We start from the raw sequence: 22038 nt of genomic DNA, 5'->3' as shown, positions 1-22038 counted from the left end.
CCTTGAATGGTGTTTGCCAAAAAACAGACTCCAGGGAAGAAAATTGTCATAAATATGACAGAGAAAGGAGGGGGTGCAGGCTCATCATAGTACACAACAACAACATCATGGAAGTAATCTGGTTTGAAGTGAAACAAACAGTCTTCCTCACCATCCTCATTAAAGCCATAAAGTAGCTCATGGCTACTCTGGCAGTGAGGGGAGAGAAAGATTGAATATAAGTTGAAATTAAAATCATTTTTGCTAGCATTTTGTGGTAGTATTTTTGTACTAATATTCTATGAGATATGGTGTGATTATAATGATCAGACTTGAAAGTCCAAAAGCTATGAGTTACTTGGAAGCTATTAGCAATGTGGGTGCTTTGAACCCTTTAAATTTTTTTTTTTTTTTTTTTTAATATATATATATTTTGCTTTGGTCATATTAGTTCTAGCCTTTGCTTCCATCCCCTCAAAAACAAAGCACACCCCTCTTGACAATGCTATTTATATCACACATTATATGTACATTATATGTACCCCCTCCAATTTCTGGAATTTCAAATGTATTTTTATATCTGCATATCTTCAGTTCCAGCATTGCTGGGTAGATGAAGAGCAACCGACATCATCCACCTAGACTTGTAGAAAGCATTTGATGCTGTCCCCCATTATATCCTTGTCTTTCAATTGGAGAGGCATGGATTTGACAGATGAACTGCTCAGTGGGTAAGGAATTGGCTGGATAACTGCACTCCAAGAGCTGCAGTCAATGGCTCAATGTCCAGGTGGGGATCAGTAACAGGTGGTGTTCCTCAGGGGTCAGCGTTGGGACCAGTGCTGTTTAACATCTTTGTTGGTGACGCAGACAGTGGGATCGAATGCATCCACATCAACTTTGCTGATGACACCAAGCTGAGAAGTGCGGTCAACATGCTGGAGGGAAGGGATGCCATCCGAAGGGACCTGGGCAGAGGCCAAGTCTTGCACCTGGGTCAGAGCAATCCCAAGTACAAACACAGGCCGGGTGAAGAATGGATTGAGAGCAGCCCTGAGGAGAAGGACTTAGGGGGTGTTGGGTGATGAGAAGGTTGACATGGGCCAGCAGTGTGCTTACAGCCCAGAAAGCCAACCGTACCCTGGGCTGCATGAAAAGCAGCATGGCCAGCAGGGCGAGCGAGGTGATTGTCCCCCTCTGGTCTCATGAGACCCCACCTGGAGCCTGCATTCAGCTCTGCGGCCCCCAGCACAAGAAGGACATGGGCCTGTTAGAATGAGTCCAGAGGAGGGCCACGGGGATGATCAGAGGGCTGGAGCACCTCTCTGTGAAGCCAGGCTGGAGGAGTTGGGGTTGTTCAGCCTGGAGAAGAGAAGGCTCCGGGGAAACCTTATATTAGATATAAGGAGGAAATTCTTCACTCAGAGGGTGGTGAGGCACTGGCACAGGCTGCCGAGAGAAGCTGTGGATGCCCCATCCCTGGAGGTGCTCAAGGCCAGGCTGGATGGGGCCCTGGGCAACCTGGTCTGGTGGGAGGTGTCCCTGCACATGGCAGGGGGTTGGCATTAAGTGGGCTTTAAGGTCCCTTCCAACCCAAACTGTTCTGTGATTCTGTGATTTTCAAGAAAAATGCAAGGTGAAATAAAGGATTCCCACCATTCAGAACAACCCATTGATGATCTTTTAAGGATTAACTGAATGCATGATTTGCTATACTGTGGTGAATTCCACATGAAAGTGCTATCAAAACAAGCAGAGAAATAGTTGAAATCTTTTGAGTTAATATTTCAATAGTTCTGGAAATATTGTAAATGATTAACGTAATTTGAATGGGGCATGCCATAACTAGCAGCACTGAGATGCTTCTCAGCCTTTTCTACTCAGTTATTCTAAAAAAAGCCCTTGTAACTAATATCTAGCAACTCACGTTTGCTTTTATCCATCCCCAGTTTTTTTGAGTGCCACATTATATCTAATCTAAGGATTCCTTATACTTAATATAAGGACTGCATTTATCACTTTGTGCTTTCTAACTTTGCTATCTTTTATTTTACCCTACCGTCTGTTCTCAAAACACTGCAGCATCTCCGATTGACGTAAGGCGTTTGCCCACCCTAAGAGCTAGATACACTGTTAATGTTGCCCTCTTCTGGGCCGCTCATTTTCCACGCGGTTTTGCCAAAAAAACAGTTTTGACCAAAAATATGATCTCACGGAAAGCCTTTAATAAGTCACGTCGCCTTTATTTGTTACTTGTCAGTAGGAGCAACGGGTTATTCTGGTCGTTATTCCAGCTTGGTGTTCATTTTGCCTCAGTGCTGCAGCACTGTTTCAGGTGCAGCGAGTCCCACCTGCCGGCATTGCGCACCCAGCACTTTGCGGGCGAGGCTCTCCTCACTCCCACCCCGCTCCTCGGGGCACAGCCCACTGAGGGCAACCCCCCCCGTTCACCCCAAAGCACAACACCCCCAAAAGAGCCCTTTCTGAGGCAGCCCAGCCCGGTTCATCCCCCTTCTCCCCTCAGCTCCGGCCGCAGGAGGCCGCTTCTTCCTGCCGGGCCGCATCCGGGGCGGAGGCAGCGACATGGCGCCCAAGCGGCGCGGCGTGCCCGCGGCCGGGGCCGGGGCCGGCGAGCCGGCGGCCAAGCGAGCCCGGGGCGAGGAGGGCGAGTTCACGGGTGTCCGCTTCAAGGCGCTGCTACGGGACCCCAGCACCGCCGGGAAGGGTGAGGGGCCGGCTGTGGGGACCCCGCTTTGGGGTCGTGGGGGTGGGGGACACCGCGAGGGGCAGGTGATGGAGCCGCCGTCCCCGGCGGTGGGCTGGCTGCAAGCCGCGGGGGGAGCCCCTCATGCGGAGGTCGCCGCTGTCTTGCAGGGCTGGAAACCTTCGTGTCCGTGGCGAAGGAGCTGCCGGCTGCACAGCTCTACGACGTGGTGGAGGGCTACGTCAAGATTTCCGTGGAGTGCGCCGAAATTTTCAAGCTGCTGGATGGGGAGAGGAAGCCAGAAAGCGAGGTGAGCCCTGAGGACTGCCCGGACTGGGAGCAGCGCTGCCAGAGAGATGCTCTGCAGCATAAATAACCCTGATAACACTTAGGTGTGCGGTTCCTTTTTATTCGTTTTTTCACTGGAAGTCACAGTGGCAGAAGCATTGGTCAAGTGGGAGATGGCCTTTCCATCCCAAAGACATCCCTGTATTTAACGCGCAGCACAACCAGCAGTCCAGCCAAAATTAGCCTCTTACAGGTCTTTAACTGTCAACAAGAGACCATAAATAAAATTAAGGGGTCAACAGAAACAACTACACAACAATAAAATAGTCTGCTGAAAACAGTTATTCTCATAACTAGACATTTCCCTGACACACCAGCATGTCCAAGAAGCCACTGCTAAATCTGACATTGTTTTTATCACCTGGGCTGGAAACAATTTGTCTTCCTCAGAATATGACGAATAAACTAAATAATTAAAAAGCTCCTTTCACAGTGAGCACCATGGCAGCATTATTAACTTAGGTCTGCTTACAATATAAAATTTGATGCTCTTCACTTTAATCTCTGTGTGTCGGTCTTTGCATTAGTTTGTCATTTCTGTTTGTGTAATGACAATCTGTGTAATCACAACCACATTCAATTAAATGCTTTCTTCAAGATCCTTTTACTAATGGAGGCTAATACTTGTGATGAATACATTCCCCTTGCAGAGTGGGCTCCAGTTTCAGCCAGGAGTTCATTATGAAGCTGGAACAGTTCACATGGTTTCCTCCAGCAGATTTCATTGTGCAGTTAGTAACAGTTCCTTCTTACAGCTTAGGTTCATCAGCCCTAGGTCTTGGCCTCCAATTTAAAAAGATCCATCCAGCCTGTGCTAAGATTTATGCTGCAGTCAGCTTTTGCCTTCCCAGAAGCTGCTGTTGTGCATACAGATAAATCATGCATGTGCACGTAGGTCTCCATTCACATGTGAAGAAGGATCCCTTTTTCTTGTTTGTCCAGGGTTGTCCAGGCCTTTAGTCAGCACATATGGTGTGGGCTTCCAAACAAAGTTGTCCTTTGAATTTCATTAGTTTTGCAGCTGTAAAAAAAAAAAAAGAGGAGTTGTCTGCCCCTCTGTGACTCTCTGGTCTTTCATATAGTGTCTGTATAGGGGCTTTCTTGAAGATTCACACTCTCAGAATTGATCCATTAGAAAAGGAAGCGTTTAGGAGAGAATTCAGAAGTTAACTTTGCCTTCATATTTGGAAGTTTTCCTCTTGTGGTACGGTTACCCTTCTTTTTAAAGGCATTTTTTACTGTTTGCTCAGCTAACAGTTTCAAGCCCTATCTGATATTGAAATATATTAATATATTTATGTATTTTACAGATGATACTAATCTTTCAAGCTCTGGAAGCCATTCTACTGAGGACAGCCAGCGACCTCTCCCATTTTTCTGTTGTGGGAATGAACATAGTCAAAAAGATGATTCATACCTACATGCGATTGATCTATGCTGCATTGTATTCTGAAAATTACAGGTAAGTCTTCTCCATAGTGTTGAGGAGAATCTCTCAGTTGCTCTGCATTGGTCCCAAAGGGCTGTCTGGATCTTACACATAAATACATGAAACTGCAAAACTCAGCCTGACTTATTGCTAATGATCCACTGTTACTTAATGATTTTGTTCCACATTTTGTAAAATGATTGCACATGGAAGTCTTTCCAAGGTTTCCAGTTCATGGACATGACCATGCTTCCTAGACCACTGAGCTGATCTCACTGCAACAAGTGTTTTAACTGCACATACAATTCCAAATGTGTGTGGATAGGTATATTGTAAAATAAACTTTGAAACTGCGCAAGATTTGCACTTATGAATAATTTAAAGATTACAACTTCTGGAGAAACCTGTCTAGAACCTGCACAGTGATGCCATCACACATATTTGTGGTGGCATCCTTTTTTTCAGTAACAAAGCTGCCCATGCTGAAAAGTTTTTGATATTTTGTCAGTTGCTTTTTCATAATGTTCTTCACAATAAAAATACGTAGAATGTGAGCATCGTAAAATAATATGCTCTGCTTTTTCTGTGCTACCTCGTGGATGTGCAAAGGGGTTTTTATACTAGTGATATGTCTAGATAGGATCTCTGCTTTCATCGTATTGCTTTCTTACAGATTGTCCATGAGTGGAAAATCATGGACAGACTCCAAAACTCTTACTGAGTAGTGGCTGTTCAGGTGATGGAGGACTTCATGCTTGTGCCTGATGGCTGTGTCAGTGTTCCCATTGAAATAAATTGCAGATTTCAATGGAATCTGGGAGTCCTTAATTTTTGGCATGTTATTCCTTTTATCTTACTTTATGAGATGAATATCCAGCCTCTCACTGCAGCTTAATTTTTGGGAAGAATATAAGTAGGCATTCCTTTTTCCCTTCTTCCCTCTCCCCTCCTCCCCAGTTGCTATTATCATGGCCTAAACAATAGTTTTGATTATTTAACTTCCCTTCTAATTTCTCAGGCAAATATTCCCAGTGGTCAGTGAGCAAGAATCCAAACTGAGAGTAAATCTTGGGATTTAGATCAATGCCAAGAACACGGCTACTGTGCTGCACTTAAGTGCAAGAAAATTGCCATCATTCAACTAGCACAACACCAAAGAAAAAACAAATACAGTTTTTCTTTGGCCTATGCAATGCATGTCATTATCTTTAATATCAGTTTTAGTTCCTATGGACCTGTTTGTGGCAGTAAACTGCATAAGCGTTTTTGGACAGAGGCCTCAGTCCTGCAAAATATGCTTGGAAAAATAAGCTGTTTATAAAGAACTCTGGTGTTCTTTATAAATAATGTAATAATGTGTGTTTGGTCTAAATTTGTATTGTGATGTATAAATAATTGGTTACATGTTCAATTAAAGCTCCCATCAACTGCAGCAAGAGGTTTGCATGAGTGGGGATACATTCTGAGTGGCTGTCTTGATTGTCCATGTTGGGACTGGCTCTGCAAATTGCTTTATGCCTGAAACATCTGAAGGCTTGGGTGGATGTCAGAGGAGGAATGGGATAATTTATTTTGTTACAAAATCATCTTTCTTTCCCTTTTCTCTTGGGTTGGTGGTTTGCATAGCTGTCGTCCCAGAAATAACTTGCAGGTTGTCCTCTGTTTCGTTTTAGGATGAGCCGAGTGTGCCTTACCCTGTTGTCAGCAATGGTGGCTCAGGGGCCGGATTCAGCAAGGGATGTGTACAGCCACTTTGATTTCAATAACAAATCTCTGCCTGGATTAGTGAAGAAAAGAGATAAGAAGGTAAATTAAATGTCTGTCTGTGGGTGTGCCATGGAATGCTATGCCTTGGCTCCCATCAGTTTTCTTCTACCAAGTTATTTAAAACTAAACTGTTGCCAAAGACTCTCTGGCCATATTTTCATCTGCAAGAACGTGCCTCTTCCTTCCTGTCCTGTGTCAGGCTGAAATGCTTCTTGATTGTTTCTAATAGGCAGCAGAACTGATCTATGGGGCAGGAGTTTCCCATCTCCTTATGTAGGAAATCCCCAGGGCATGTTTCTGAGTCTTTGCAGTTGTGGGATATCTGGCAAGCACCCTGAGGTACAGCTTGCTTCGCTTTTCATCCCGTGCTGATCGTTTTCATCTTGTCAGGGTGCAGAGCTCCTCAGGCTAACCTTCTTAACACTGCTATGTAGTATTTACTGTTTAACATCAAATGGCCTTGTCTGTTTCTAATAAGCTCTGATGAAATATAAAATGTGGGCTACCCTTTTCTGGCTTTTCACTGGCTAAAACAGAGCGAAAGTGGTGGTAAACTTCTGTAAACTATTCAGTGATTGGTTTATGTGAAAAGTTAAGTCTTTTTTTTTTTTTTTTTCCAATGCAAGGATTGTGATTTGGCCCCACTGAAATAAATGGAGGTTCTGCAGTTGTTTTAATGGAGAGAGGATTGATACAATGATAACCAATTGTTACAAATTGTACACAACTGCAAAATTAATACTGCATACCAATGATACTTTTTTTCTTTCTTTAAGGGGAGACCTGATGTCCGTATGGCATATATTCAGTTTGCTCTCTCCTTTTTAATTGCTGGTGACAATGCAATCTTGGTACAAGTGCTGGAATTAAAAGGTATTTCACAACTGCTTACATTTATTTTAAGGTAGAGTCCTTTAAAGATGATAATAAATATGAACTATTTCAAAATGTGAACCAGTTAAAACAGCACTAATAAGATAACAAAGCATATTTTTATTTTTGTTACCCAAAAAACTTTAAACTACTTCAGTGTTTTAGTAAGTGCCTCTTTTACTTGAGAATAACATTTTGTATCTGAAAAGGCAGTGCAAAAATAGAAAGCCCTTGATCACACAGATCTAAAAAAAGTAAATGTAATACAATTTTTGAGGCCAGAGAGTCAATAAACAGAAAAAAACTACATGGCCTCTAGACTTGCTCATAACACATACTGGATGTGTTTTATTATTACGTTTTTTTGAAAAGCGTTGAAGATGAAGTCTGCACTTACTTTAGTTTCCTTTCCGACCTCATGCAGGCCAACTCTTGTATGCTCTCTGAGACTGTTTTTTGTCAGTGTTTCAGGAGACCTATGTAACATCATTTGCATCCTTTATGGAAGCATTATATGTAAGCCCAGTCTGTATCTCTTGGAGAAGGGGTCCAAACTGACCTGACAAGGATCCAGAAAGTCAAATCCTACATACACTTAATGAAAACTTGATCCCTTATGTGCTGAAGTTGAATGTAAGACTTATGTTGGCTTCTGTGGTTTGAAAAGTACTGCTGATGTTTCTCAAGCAGTGAATTGCTGCCTTTGGTGTGGTTATGAAGGAATTCAAACAGGACTTTAAAACGGGACATCTGTTAGCTGGAATTCATTTCTTCTATGGTGAGGGAGTAAAACCAGGTCATAACTATTTACTTTTATTGTTCACGCTACCCTGTGAGCTGCAGATTTCCTTCAGTTGCTTGCAGTTGTTCAGTTCTTTCAGATCAGGGGATGGCAGTTTACAGTGTGCTGAGCCAGTCAGCCCAGCTGGCTTTCATTACCCAGTCTGGGACATTCCAGTTCTCTAAACTTGGAACGCACAGGTGAGCTGAAAGTTGAGGTAGCTTTAGATGTAACCTGCAAACTTCTGAGACTCATTCAGTGAAACAATTGTGAGCCCATCAGTGGAAAGGAAGCCCATCATTAACCCAAGTTCAAATACTGCACAGCAGATTGGGACCTGAAATATATTTGAAGTTGACAGATGGCATTAATAACTGACCTGGGAAATTAGCAAGTTATGCTGAAAGTAAGTTTGGCAGCATTACATATTTGTCACTATAGTTATAGACGCATCATCATTCTGAACTCTTACTGCAGCCTTTTGGTTCATTCTTAAAATAACAGTAAAGTAAATAGTATGACATTGAAGAGAAATGGGGGGTGAATTCACTGAAGTGTTTTAGTATGAAAATAGCTTTCACATCTTCACTTAACGTTTGAAATGTCGTCTTAGATTTCATTCCAGATATTCTTCGTTCTGGAATAAAGGAAGACAAAGTTTCTACTGTCAATCTTCTACTCTCCACACTGAAAACTAAGGTATGATATATACTGGAAATGTCTTTGCCTCCTTGTTTTCTGTTTTCTTTGCTGCTGGAAACAATTTGCACAATTTCTCATAAAATACACAGCTCTTCAGTATGTTGGCACCATGCTGCTGCAAACTGCTGAAAGTTTGTCTGTGTCCATTGCTGATGCTACCTGTTGGAGGTTGATAGCTTGGCTGTAATACTGTTTGAGGACTGCAGCTTGTTATGTCTTTGTGATGTCCTCTTTGAAAGTGAGTCATTGCGCAGCTAGTTAAAGATTTTGTGGAATGTGTTGCTAATTTGCCATTATTTTGCGATAACTTATAATAAAGTTGTTTTTTTTCTAATTCTTTTCAGGTGGTTCAAAACAAAAATGTCACCAAAACACAGAAGGTGCGCTTTTTTACTGCAGAAGTGTTGAATCACATAGCTTCACTTTACAGGTGGAATGGGATTACTGATGTCAGCTCTGCAGATTTCAAGGTCTGGTAGCTTGTTTCTTGTCAGTTATATTCATTATCTTGCCTTTTTTCTTCTTCTTCTTCTGTGTTCAGCCCATGGGTTTTCAAATATCTAGCTGTGGTTAGGTAACCAGGAGTTCAAGAGGAGAGATCTGCTGGGGCTTCTGAAAAAGATACCCTAGTTTTCTGCTGCTTCTCACTGCTCAAGGAGGAGGGTTTGTTTCCCCTCCCTGACTGCCAGAACTGCCATGCAGATCTGTTGACCAGGGAGAAATGGGGCTTTTGGGTGTGAATATTGTACTCCATTGCCTGGACACATTGATGTCTCTATAGGATAATATGCCAGGAGCAGTGTTCTTACTATGTGCCTCATTTCCATCCTACAGACTGATCTTATCTAAGATCTAAACTTCCAAGATAGTTGCCAGCCTTTTCAGCTTGCACAGTTTGAGAGGCTGGCAGGGTTTCTAAGGGTTGAGCTGTAGTTGATTCTGCTAGGCCACAAAATCACATTCCTAAAGTAATGTAAAAGATTAATGGAATTTGGGTTCACTTCTTTTTCTTCTTTTTGATAGGTAGGAGTATTTGGTTACTTCCTCCATTTTTGTACAGTGACTGTAAAGGCATTCATACCCTACCTTCTTTCCCTGAAACATTGGCAAATTCAGTGCATTGTTAGCTATCCATCTTTCTTGTCCTATATTAAAGTTGTTCCATATTCTGCCAAATTGGCCTACACTGCTTTACACTGAAGGCTTCAGTGACTTATTTTTTGTATTTCTGAACTTCGTCATACTGAACCTGCCTGTAAGGTTGTAAGTTTGTAATTTTACATCCTTGTCTTCAAAATCCCGGTGTGGCCTTTCCCCAATTTACATAAGTTATATATATCTAAATTAAACTTTCTTTTAGCATTTCTGTATAAAAGGAGCTCCATAAAATTTATAGAAGAGTGAAATTGAGGCAAAATTTTCTTCGTTGATACTGAAAATCATGTCTTTTTTACTCCTTTTTGATTTTTCTAGGTAACTAAAGGTTCTGAAGATGTGGGAAAATTGATGGTACGAGAACTTGTTCATAATTTCTTGATGGACCTCTGCTGTTCTCTGAAACATGGCATAACTTTCTATGATCCAAGTCTTGGAACTTCTGGAAGGTAAATGACCAGTAAGCTGAGATTCTACATGTGCTTCGTGCTAGCAACAAGAAAGCCATCACTAGTTTTCTTGTCTGCCTTTCCAGGCCCTTGCAAGTTAACTTTGCTTAATTTTACTTCTGTCTCAGCAACTTGTAGCACAAGAAAGAAATATATTGCTGTTTTTTGTTTTGCTTTTATTTTTAATTTCACAAGAGCAAACTACTATATCTTATGCCTTATGCCTCTGCCTACTGGAGTAGAGAGTGTTCAGCTATATATATTTGTAGGGTTTTGGAGGCACTGGTTGTGTTTCTCTGAGCCATTTCAATGAATGACTAGATACCAGGTCTGTTATTGTAAGGTTTGATTCTGGACCACAGGTTTGTGGTGTGAAAATAAAATACCAAAGCTGCAGTGTAAACCAGATGGTAAAATATCTAATCTAATTTATATATGGTAAAACCAGATGTGGTTTATCCTAGAACTTGGCAAAATGTCACTGTTGATTTCAGTAATGCCAGAGTTTGGTCTGCAACACCTAATCTTGAAATACTGTTTTACCTTACTGTTTCCACTGGGTGACTAGTTAAAATATATGTACACTGATACTTTAATTCATTGGGAAAACAGTTTAGACTCTTGTGATTCTATGGAGGGACTACCATAGGATGCCTCTGCTTCATTATGTTAGCTGGTCAATGAAGGCAGTAGATCATAGTAGCAGATACTGAGTGGTGCTAGAGCAAAATTTTAACTGGTATTAACCTGATATTTTCTCTTTGCTTAGGGACATACAGAGAAAAAAAAGGGGGGGGGGAGGGGAGGAGAACTGAAAGAACATGGACTGCTTTCAAGTTTAATATTAAAGCTGTAATAGTACGTTTTCAGCTTTGTGAAGTTTGGTTAGAGTGTTTGTGAAACATTATGGTTTTAGTTAAAGGTAATTACTATTTGTCTTGGAAAAAAAAAATAGACATAACTTTAGTTCTTACTTTTGTCAATATAAACTCAGATTATGTGAACAGTTTGAGAGATCTTGCTTTGGATTTGTCCCAGTGACAGAGGCAATTTAACTTTTTGCATTGCAGTATTAACTTGGAGTTGTAGAGTTAGAATTGCATGTATTGAAGTGAGGATTTCTTTCTTAAAAATGTTTTTTTTTTTCTTTTTATCTTTGATAGGGGAGGAAATGTGGTGCTTCTGCGCTTTCTGCTTGGCTTAAAAACTGCAACAGAAGATGAAATGGTTGCTGATCTCGTGGTGAACATTCTTAAAGTATGCCCAGATCTATTGAATAGGTACTTCAAGGAGACTCAGTATTCCTTTGTTCCTAGAGTGAAGTCAGCTTGGATGGACAATATGAAGTTACTCAAAAAGGTAAGAGTATGAAAGATGCATACCACTTCTAAATAGAAATGTGCAATTCCAACACTCTTTCTTTTCCTCTGAAAACCGGAACAGTGTTGACTAAGCAATACTGCAGAAATACCCCTAATCATAATAGGAAAGATGGCAAAGTCAGACATTCCAGACCTAGTGAAAAGTTACCAAGCAAAGGACCTTTGATTGGGAAGCCTGCCTTTGCAGTTCTTACAGACAGATATTATAACACATTACAAGTGCTGCCATTGCTGTGTAAAATTTATTATAGTTTGGGTACTGTTGCCATACAGGACCCAGTCAGCCTGTGGTGTGGCCATGTTAGGTATAAACTAACAGAATTGTTTTTAACTTAGACCAGGTCCTCCTAGTGAAGAGTTTCACTGGAATGAATCAGCAAATAAGTTGAAGATCAGGGGGTGTTTTTTATTTTCGTATTAGAAACAGCTGTTCTGTTTTGGAAGAAACTCGCTTGTTTGAAGATATATTGTGTTCACAGCTGTAAGTGAACAGTATTTTAAGAGAGTTTATTAAAATCACTAAAAAGGCAGACAGGCACAGAGTTTCGTAACTAATTGTTTTAAAACAAACCAGCAATGAGGAAGTTAGGTGATGGAGTTTTAAGTGAGTTAAAAGGGAAGGACTTAATGGCTCTGAAATAACACCATCAATTACTGTGGACATGTTAGGAAAGAAGCAGCAGGATGCTGTTAAATGTCAAAGTTAGTAAATGAAGGGGGGAGAAATGGCATCCTGTTTTCTGTGGGTGCTAAGGAAAATGAGCTGTGGCTCAGAGCCATAGTTGCTTTAAAAAGTGTAGACAGAGTGAGCTGGAAGGTCATTTGCTAAAGAGCCCCATTTAGAGCAGGAGGCTGTATAAACATTTAACTAAACCAGGAAGGAAGAGATGGGCATAAGAAATAGCGAGATACCTCATGTTGTTGATACAGTTTTTGAGGTACGGCAACATAGAAGCCTAGCTAGAAGAAACTTCTGTCCTTTCTGAGTCTTTCTCTGCCCCTTTGCTTTAGCTTGAAGTGAGGAAGTGCGACCTGTAATCTGTTAAAAGTGTTGGCTTGTAGCAGGGGTGCAGGTTGCATGCAGATGTTTCATTTCATTGAATAGCCTGAGGGGGATGCTCTTTAGCATTTCTGTGTAAAAGTTGATATTTAGTGCTGTCACCTATGTTTGAAAAGTCAGAGCTCTTTTGTAAATCATTCCTCAGAAGAAGCTGTTATCTCTGTGACTGTTAATTTTGATTAATCTGTTTTTATTTCAGATCTATGAGGTTCAACCAGAGATTTCCAACTCTTTTAAGACTTCAGAATTCATTCCTCTTCCCAGGTTGCTTTCTATGGTGATGGTAACGACAGTCCCTGCAGTGTGCAATAAAATAATGTTCACCCAAGGACTAAATGTAAGAGCAGCTTATATTTCAGTGGATTTTTATGTCCTAATTAATACTGTTTGACTTAAGCGTGAGATCATCCAAGAAGTTTAAGTTGCTTGTAAGTTTTATATGGTCAATTGCAGCATAAAGCTGGCATGGGGAAACACTGGAACATGAACTAAAACCTATCAGTACTGCTTCCAGCAGGTATTCTCAAGCACCAGTTCTGCCAATGCTCCCTAGCAGTTTGGGCTGGGAATCTGAAAACCTACAGATTCTCTCCTGCAATCCAAAGCTTAGAAAGTAATTAATTCATTAGCAAATGTTAACATACAGAGAACGTTCAAAGCAGTAAGAAGAGTTACTGAAATATCATGAATTCAATTTCCCTCTTCCAGTTACCCAGCAAAGTAGTGAAGCACAGCATACTGTCACTTGTGTCAATGGTTCTGAAAAGAGCTTTGAAGAATATTGAGTACTGCTTGAATGAAGAAACTTGGCAAAAATCAGAAATCTACTCACTGTCAACGATGCAGGAATTTGTACAGCTGTACAGAGAAGCCATCAGCAAGGTACAAAGTAAAAAGGCAGTTGGGGTCTCACATGAGTCATTGCGTGGCAAGTACCTACTCCTCTGCACTTTCTCCCTAAGTGGTTGTGGCCTGAAAGCAAGGAGATGGTGTCTTGGCGGGGGGGGAAGCTGTGGTTTAAGAAATGTTAATAACTGGTGTGGTAATAGACTGATTTTCTTACAAATGTGGCTGATGGAAATGTGAATAAAACTTTGTTGTCAGACAAATTTGTAACATCGGCAGCTGTTGTGCTGCAAATGAGTTTCAAGAGCAGGGTCAGAAGCAAATTCCCCTGGTTCAAGTAAATTGAAGTCAGCAGAGTTTGTTCAATTAGAAGTTACTAGACAAGGTAGCCTTAGAGTTGATAATATGCTATCCAGATGGGGGAAAAAATAAAAACACAACTTTTTACTGGAATCTTTTTCAATAAAATGTTCTTTCATGTATTTATGTTATGCAGAATTGAAGGTAAACTACTTGATTTCAGATCTTTTTGAGAGTGAATAGAAGATCAGTTGCAAACTTAGTGAAGAGCAGCAGCTCCTCATGTTGGCTGGTTGTAAAGATTTTCATTGGAGTGGCTTTGTCTCACACAGGAGAGTTAACACAATTTTTCTCCGTTTTCTTCTAGCTTTTACCAGACATGAACAATATAGTAGCTGTTTGGCAGTCCCTTCTGAAGCAAGGGAGTGAACGTCCTGATGGGCAAGAGGAGAAAAGGGAAACTGCGGTTTCCACTGTGGAAGAAACGACTGAGACAGCAGAAGTTGCTGAACAACATGGTAGGCAAAGCAGGTGAAGTCATCACATCTTACATGTGTGTGAATGGGTGGTGTAAAATCCTGTCCCCGTGTAAGGCAGTTCACCAGCAGAGTCCAGATACCAGCCATGCATTTACTACTCAGCTTTGCTTTGTTCAGTTCTTCAGGCAGTTTAATTCTGACCATTGTCATAATGGCCTAAAAGTTTGACATAAATGAAGGCTGGCATTGCTCCTGGGAGGTTAAGCAGTGTGACTTTCTGCTGTTGCAGCGTCACAGAATACTTGAGGTTGGGAGGTACCTCTGGTGATGACCTGGTCCCACCCCCCTGGTCAAACAGGGCCACCTAAAGCAGGTTGCCCAGAACCTTGTCCAGTTGGGTTTTGAAGATCCTCCATGGAGGAAGACTCCACAACCTCCCTTGGCAACCTGTGCCAGTGCTCCATCACCTTAAAAACAAACAAAAGTGTTTCCTGAGGTTCAGATGGAACCTGCTGTGTTTCAGTTTGTGCCTTGTACCTCTTGTCCTGGCACTGAGCACCACAGAAAAGAGCCTGGCTCCATCTGTTTTGCACCCTGCCTTCAGTTATTTATAGACATTGATGAGAACACCCCTGAGCCTTTTCGCTGGGCTAAACAGTCCCAGCACTCTCAGCATTTTCTCATGAGAGAGAGGAGATGTCTCAGTCCCTTAATCACCTTTGTGACCCTTCCCTGGACTGTCTCCAGCAGCTCCATATCTCTCTTGCACTGGGGAGCCCACAACTGGATGCAGCTTTCCAACTGTGGCCTCACCGGTGCTGAACTGACAGGAAGGATCTTCTTCTGTAACCTCCTGGCAACGCTTTGCATAATGCAGCCCAGGACACCATTTGCCTTCTGTGCTGCAAGGGCACGTTGCTGGCTTGTGTTCAGCTTGATGTCCAGCAGCATCCCCAGTTCCTTTCTGTGAAGTGCTTTCCAGTTGGGTGGCCCCCAGGATGTACTGGTGCCTGGGGTTGTTCCTCCCCAGGCGCAGGACTTTGTAGTTCCCTGTGTTAAACTGAACCCTTCTGTCCTTGATCCTCCTGTGCTAGTACAAGTATTTTGCTGTGACACAATAAAACAGGCAGGGGAGCTGAAAAATCCCTTTGGGTGATTTAGTCTGGCATGTTATTTTACCATGAGATCATTTTTTTGGGAAGCAGCTAGTTACTGTGGCTATACAAATGCTTGCGTTGCTGTAAGCACAGGAGTGGAAACAGGACACAGAGGGTTGTTGTGGAAGGCTTCAGTTTTACTCTCACAAAAACAGCGTCCTTACTGAAGGACTTGCTTTCATTGTCCCATTGCAGGGAACTGGAATTTTTAGTACTCCTCTGTAGCTTGGCTAGCAGCCTGCAATGGTTTGCTTATAGGCTGAAGATAAATCTACAGACAGCTTTGTGCCCTTGACAGGGCATGCTCCACATTGAGACTTTCTGGAGCAGAGAGTTCTTCAGAGAATGTCCTTCTGTGTGTGACTTCAGGCAGCGGATTAGTTCTCAGTGCTGACCCTCCAAGGCTACTTACTGGTAGAGTGCCTGCTAAAACCAATGGAGCAGCTATTTTTATTATTTTTTTTTAAGAACTGTACCTTTAGTTTCTTTTCATGCTAGAAAGCTGCTAATATTCTATTAGTTACTCTTAGTGCACCTTTTGCAGCTTTATTTGCATTGTGGCAACCAGAAAATTCTCTTTTAATGGAATTTGAGACTCAAGAAAACAATGACAACGTTTGTGTATGGCATCCATCCAGTTCTTCATGGCTCCCTGAGGGAGAGCTAGTTAGCAGGAAGAAGATAAGTGTTAAAAAAAAAAAGTTCCGGCTGCCTTTCATTTATTTTGCTTCCTCTCATTAGTAACTGGATAACAAGTAGCTTTTATGCATCCTCATGTTATAAACCGAAAGAATACTTAGCTGTTGAAATAGCTTCTCATAAGAAGTAAATGGCTGCCTTAGCTGGGGTTGGCATTTCTCTCTTCCAGATACATGTTGTCATCCTCCTCTTAAGACATCTTGAAAAAGAAATAAGGGAAAGAAAGAAATCTTTAACTGAACTAATAAATTAGTGTGTTGGCTTATGCCCTTCCCCAGTCAAACCTACCTGGCATTTGGTTAAAATAGTATTGCCCCAAAATAGCAGCCCGACTATCATCTCTTCCTTTCCTTTTTTCTGTTTTTTAGTCTTAAATTGAACAGCAGTGGGACCGGCTGGGTTCTTCTAGAGGCTGGTAAAATGTTGAGGTTACCTTTATCTGTGTGAGCACTTCAGAATCAAAATAAAAACGACAGTTGTCTCTTCAAGCACTGAATAAGTTGATAGAATACTTGTAAAATTAAAACAGGAATACTGGAAAAGGAAATTGGGGATTCCATAATGTGTCTTTTGTTTCTGTTGTTAGTGAGGAAGGTAAATGATCAGTTCATAGCCAAGTCTATTGAAAATATTGTTAGTGTTTCTCATGGTGCTACACTGTTATTTCTTGATGTGAAGGAAGAAGGAACTAATTCTGCTAATGCTTGATTTAGGTTCAGATGATGCTGAGACACTGTTCCTGAAAGCTGCATTGCTTCAGGTCATATGCCTTTATCAGAAGGTTGTGCCCCACTTGGTAGCACGGAGCAACTTTGATTTTAGCAAGCTCTTAAAAGGTATGTGATGCATATTTCTTTTACCTTCATTGGTGTCACTGGCTATTTGCAAAGTAAGTTACTTCCACATTCTTCTTAACCACAATGATACAGATTTTGTTTTAACAGGATAGGTCACAGAAAGTTTGGGGTGAAGGAGAATCACGTACCAATTTGCCAGTCTTCTCTGGAAAATCTTAGCATTCAAGTATATATATATTTTTAATTTGCTGTGTTGTTCATTGTTTTGTTTTTATTATGTTTTTTGGTTTTATTATGGTTTTGCAGCGTGTGGGGAGTAGAACAGCATTCTATATGGCGTTATCCTGTGAAAAACCCATACGAGGAAGCATGTTAGCAATATTGTTGTGTTTTGTCTCTGGTGTCGCGTTCACTGGGGGTATGCCTCTTCACACAGCAGGAGTCAACAGATGTCCTGTACCTGCTTAATGCAGCAAGGATGATGACCCACAAAATCATGGGCTGTGGATAAGATCTTCCAGTACTGCTTGTGGTACAATAAAGACAGCCGTTACTCTCTTCATTTGGAGGAGAGAGCAAAATGTTATTTGGGCATTATTGCTGTCTGTGGGCCAGCAGAGCTCATAGGCCGCCAAATTAGAACAATTGTCCAAGTCCTAGGCAGGTCTGGGATTTATAAGAATGAGAGTTTTATATGAAAGCCATGCTTAAAGCCTGTCAGGGGGGAAAGGGGTTTTAAACAACCAACCACCCCCACCTCCTTCTCCCAAATCAGCTGTCTTATCACATAAATCCAAATCACACATCCTGTTTGTCGCGTTATTTCTTCCACTGCTCTGCTTTTTTTCAAAATGGACAAAAGGCAGAACACCTTCTTGTGAGGCAAAAATCTCTTTGATGGTATGTTTTGTTACACAATAAAATAATTAAGTTGGAAAATAAAGTGTCAGAAGGGAGCTTGGATATTTGTTTTGATGAAAGAGGATAAGGTAGACAATGATGTGGGGTAAATTAATCATGAAACTTCCCTCCTTTGGATTCCAGCTTGGGAGTTCTGTTGTTCCTTGCCCTGACTGAAACATACTCTCCAAAGGCAGCATGTTTTTCTGCCTTTTATCAGTGTGCACATTAAACAGCTGGTACTGTTTTATTTGGTCTTGCTGTTGATTAGGCTTTTGATGTGATGCTGATTTCTTAAAATTTACTGTTCTCTCTCTGATGTGGACCACAAAGGTGCTATACAGACTATGAAAAGTACGCTGCCATCAAAGCTTTATACAGCTGATCTCAGACTGCAGTCAAAGTGTGGGCAAGTCAATTTTTGGAGCTCACAGTGAGGGTCTCTGCACAACTTTGTGACCTGTAGGGTGAATAGTTGTGGTGTTATGCCATAGCAGTTGTGAGCAGATGATAAGAGCGGTGCAGGAAGAGATACAAATGTGAAGTTCAATTACCTATTAAAAATACTGTAATGTTATAAGAATTAAGATCTGCTGTTGACTTAAATTCTATACTTTGGTCTTGGCTTCCTATAGGACGCAGCTTTTCAGGGTAGCTGAGACTGATGGTAGAGATTTTGTATTCAAAAAACAAGCACAGCAATAGCTTGTGCTGGGGGCAGGTGTGACTCTTCCTGCTGGGTTCCAGCCTTAGATTGTCCAACCATGATAGGTTTGTCTGTGTGTGCAGGTCTTATGGTCTGGAAACTTAACGAATTGCCAATTTATCTCAGAGTGGTGTTTTGAAACCCTAAATGATTCGTAGTGTTCCTGATGATCTCAGTAAGATATTCCAAAGTTGATAATTTATTGCTTTCAAACCTCAGGTATCGTCACTGAACAGGGCCTCCGAGAGGAGGTCCCCCCTGTTCTGCAGTACCATATACTGAAAGTGGCATTGGAACTTCCTGCAAATAAATTTGCCTGGTTCAGAGTACAGGTAAGACTTCAAGGCAGATTTATGCTTCTTTAGCCCATAATCCTCAAATCCAGAACTGCCTGCTTTTAAACTAGTCCCAGTCTAGTTCTTTTAGAGGGTAACTCTTTTTGTATCACCGGTAGAAATTACAGACTTAACATTAGTAAAGAATTCTTTCTGAGCTGAAGAGTTTTTAGCAAGGACAGAAATTTTTGTCTACCTAAAGAGGGCTGACAGGATTTCTTCAGCTCTTGTTGTCCTCAGAGAACTGCAAAAGTAAGAATTTTCTGATTTGGGGAAATGGCTGGAGGATTGTCTTTTGATATTCGGATAGTGTTCAGCATCCCTGTGACTTGTATTGTTTTCCTTTCTTTGAGGATCAAGTTCAATCTCTTAAATGATTACGGTACTGTCTTATTCAGGCACTACTTGTAGGAAATCTGAATTCCTGGGTATAACAGAAATATAAGCAGAATGGATGATTGTGGAGAAAGGTGGCTTTATCTGGGACTCTTGTATTAGCTGGTGTTTCTGCTACTCCTCTCTTCTCCCATTTTCAAAAAAAAACCCCGCATTATACTTATCTTCCTGGTTCACAGAATGCAATCATCCCATTAACTGCTGGCTTTGGTACTTTTGGACTTGTCTATAAAATCATATACTTATTACATATCTGCTGTAGTGCAAAATAATCCTGTACAGTTCTGCAGTACCAAAGGAATTTTATTATATTTGTCTTATAGGATGTCTCTGAGACAGAAAAGACAGCCGGTGAAAAATCAGTATTTTATTTACTGATGAAAATGTTCATTACAAGTAACCAATCTCATCTGAAAATTTCAACCAAAAAGCTGATTATCAAGGTAAGTGTTTGATCTGAAATATCAGGATATTCACTATATTCCATTCATCTGAAATTTCAAGATCCTAAGAACTTTTCCTTAAAAAAGATAGATAAGGTAGATACGTTTACTATGTACTTGTGTGGACAACAGAGTCTTCTTTCCATTTCCTGTGACTGTTATTGGAAATTGCTGTAACCTATTAGCCAAGTACTCTGTGAAAACAAATGCTGTCAACTGAATTTGCTGCAAGAGTTGATGAAACAGTAAGAAAAACATCTTCAGTGTTTGTCCATCCCCTAGGCTGAGTTAAATGTTACGATGTAGTTTGTGCCTGCAATGGCCTAGACATTTGATCAAGCAAAGATTAGTTTTGATCTTTCTTTTTTCTTTCCTTTTTTTTTACCTTGATGTATTTAATCTGCACTTTGTCACTCTTGCCTTGCTCAAGTCTTATGTTCGCTCTGCCCTTATAAAAATCTTGTTAGTCTGAATCAAACTATGATTTAAGGAATGCTTTTGTCTTAAAATGAAATAAAATCCACTTCTGTGCATTTAAGTAGGAAAGATCTGACTTTCAGAAGTGCTCATCAACTACAAGTCTCAAGAAGACTGGGCATCTTTTAGTTATCTTAGTAGGGATAGTCCTACATTAAAAACAAACCCAACCAAACAAGCTATCTTTCTCCCTGAGAACAAAACTAAAAAGGTGTTCTGAGCCTTGACCATAATGTCCCGTAACTATAGTTGCGTACAAGTTTATCTATATAGCTTCTTGTGTTTAATTTCTGCATTTAGCTTCAATTACAGGGCCCAATTGTAACGTCCAGTACGCTAAACCAAAGTTAGAGTGATTTAATTAGGTTGTAGTTCCCTTGATCACTGCAGGGGACTAGAAGCAGGTTAACTTTGTCTTGCAGTGATGAAGAATGTCTCAATCCAAATCTACCCAGTGCAGTTTTTCTCGCGTATTTGGATTCTTTTGCTGAGTGGGGTTGTGGGCTGCCTGACTCATTCTTGTTTCCTCTTTTACTTTCAGTCTATTTCATTTTCTCTTAGAGAAGACAGAAGCAGTGAAGTTAGGGCAGTTATGTCAGCAGAAAGGCTGCTAAGAATAGATGCTAATGAGTGTGTTTTGCTTATTTTTCAACACCGTGCTGTATAATCGGAAAGCATGTTTTTGGATTTCACATTCTGTTCCTGCCTGTTTTCATAAGAGCTGCAAGTGTATTTCTATTTTGAGACTCTGCCAAAAATAGTGAGTTATTTAAAAATGGATCTTTTTTCTTTTTTTTCCTCATTAAATGAATTATCCTGTCAGTTTCTTGTAAGCAGCCGTGTTATTTTTATAGCTGCTGGGGTGTACACAGAGTAAATATTGAGCAAATGAGCTGTGATGGCTTTCTTTGTATTTGGGGTATGGGGAGAAACAAAGGCATGGATTCATCCCGCATCATTTCAGGCATCCAACGTAGGTGCCAGAGTTTGGAACCTGTTCAAGGTTTCTTCTGTTGTTGGGAGTGAGGGACAGGCAGATACACCATTGTGTAGTTCAAATTGCCTGCCATCTGGATGGTCCTTCAGACAGCCATTCCTCCTCCTCTTCCTCCTACTCCTTTCTCTCACAGAGGGAGCAGAGGTTCGCCAAGTTCCTCATTTGGGTGTCTCAGAAAAGGGCCTGAATTTAGATAGGGTGAAAGTGGGCAAATTTTTCTAAATATGTTAACACCTGGGACTTGACTGTGGTAAAACTGTGTCTACCTCCCCACCCAAACCACCTACAGGTATGCCCAGACTTCTCTCTGAGCAGTGGTCATGGCCTGCAGTTCATTTACTCTTTACCCATTCACCCAACTCTTTTCTGCACAAATAGCCTGATTTTGATTTAATTTAGCAATGATTTTTCTTTTGTAGTCTATTAGTAGTTTTCAGTAGCCTCTCAACAAGCTGTTTTAATGGTTCTGGCCTTTTTTTTTTTTTCTTACTGTAACGACACTCTGGGGTCACAAAGAAGCACAACCCACTTAAAGCAGCACAGCTGGCTCCCCCGAAATAGCAAGAGTAAGGTTTGTTGAGGTGGAAGGGATGAATGCTCTGTGACCAAACAACTCAGTGGTGTTTGTGCTGACTGACTGCTGACAACAGCAGGACTTTGCTGTGTTGACCCAGGAGTCCTTCTGGCTCTTAGCCTTTGGGAGACCTTCCTTTCCAGTGTAAGGCAGTGCTGTGGTAGGTTCCTGTGTCCCTAGTGCTTGTTGAAGTCTTGCCTTCCAAATGCATAGGAAGGAAAGCTCGTAGTGAGATCGTGACATGCTTGCTGTCCGTCAAGTGGACAGCTGCTGACAGCAGACTTGAATAGTGTGCATGTGGGA

The 22038-nt window shown here is 41.2% G+C and overlaps 1 protein-coding gene across 1 annotated transcript in view; it reads left to right on the top strand.

The window, feature by feature from the left end:
- Positions 1–2562: 2562 nt before the first annotated feature.
- The window catches only part of URB1 (URB1 ribosome biogenesis homolog), a gene marked incomplete at its 5' end in the record, with an annotated part of 48464 nt that continues 28988 nt past the window's right edge, over positions 2563–22038 (top strand). The window contains 15 exons of the mRNA XM_082768026.1: positions 2563–2704; positions 2854–2993; positions 4342–4493; positions 6134–6266; positions 7004–7100; positions 8495–8580; positions 8928–9053; positions 10057–10187; positions 11351–11546; positions 12829–12966; positions 13338–13511; positions 14143–14293; positions 16824–16946; positions 18733–18845; positions 19568–19687. Coding sequence (XP_082624152.1) covers positions 2563–2704; positions 2854–2993; positions 4342–4493; positions 6134–6266; positions 7004–7100; positions 8495–8580; positions 8928–9053; positions 10057–10187; positions 11351–11546; positions 12829–12966; positions 13338–13511; positions 14143–14293; positions 16824–16946; positions 18733–18845; positions 19568–19687 — 2022 coding nt within the window. The remainder of the gene's footprint in view (positions 2705–2853; positions 2994–4341; positions 4494–6133; positions 6267–7003; positions 7101–8494; positions 8581–8927; positions 9054–10056; positions 10188–11350; positions 11547–12828; positions 12967–13337; positions 13512–14142; positions 14294–16823; positions 16947–18732; positions 18846–19567; positions 19688–22038) is intronic.

Source organism: Aythya marila, assembly GCF_965140915.1.
Source record: "Aythya marila genome assembly, chromosome: 1".
NCBI lineage: Eukaryota > Metazoa > Chordata > Aves > Anseriformes > Anatidae > Aythya > Aythya marila.
Note: the sequence above shows the minus strand (reverse complement) of the source record. Positions and strands in the feature narration are given on the sequence as shown.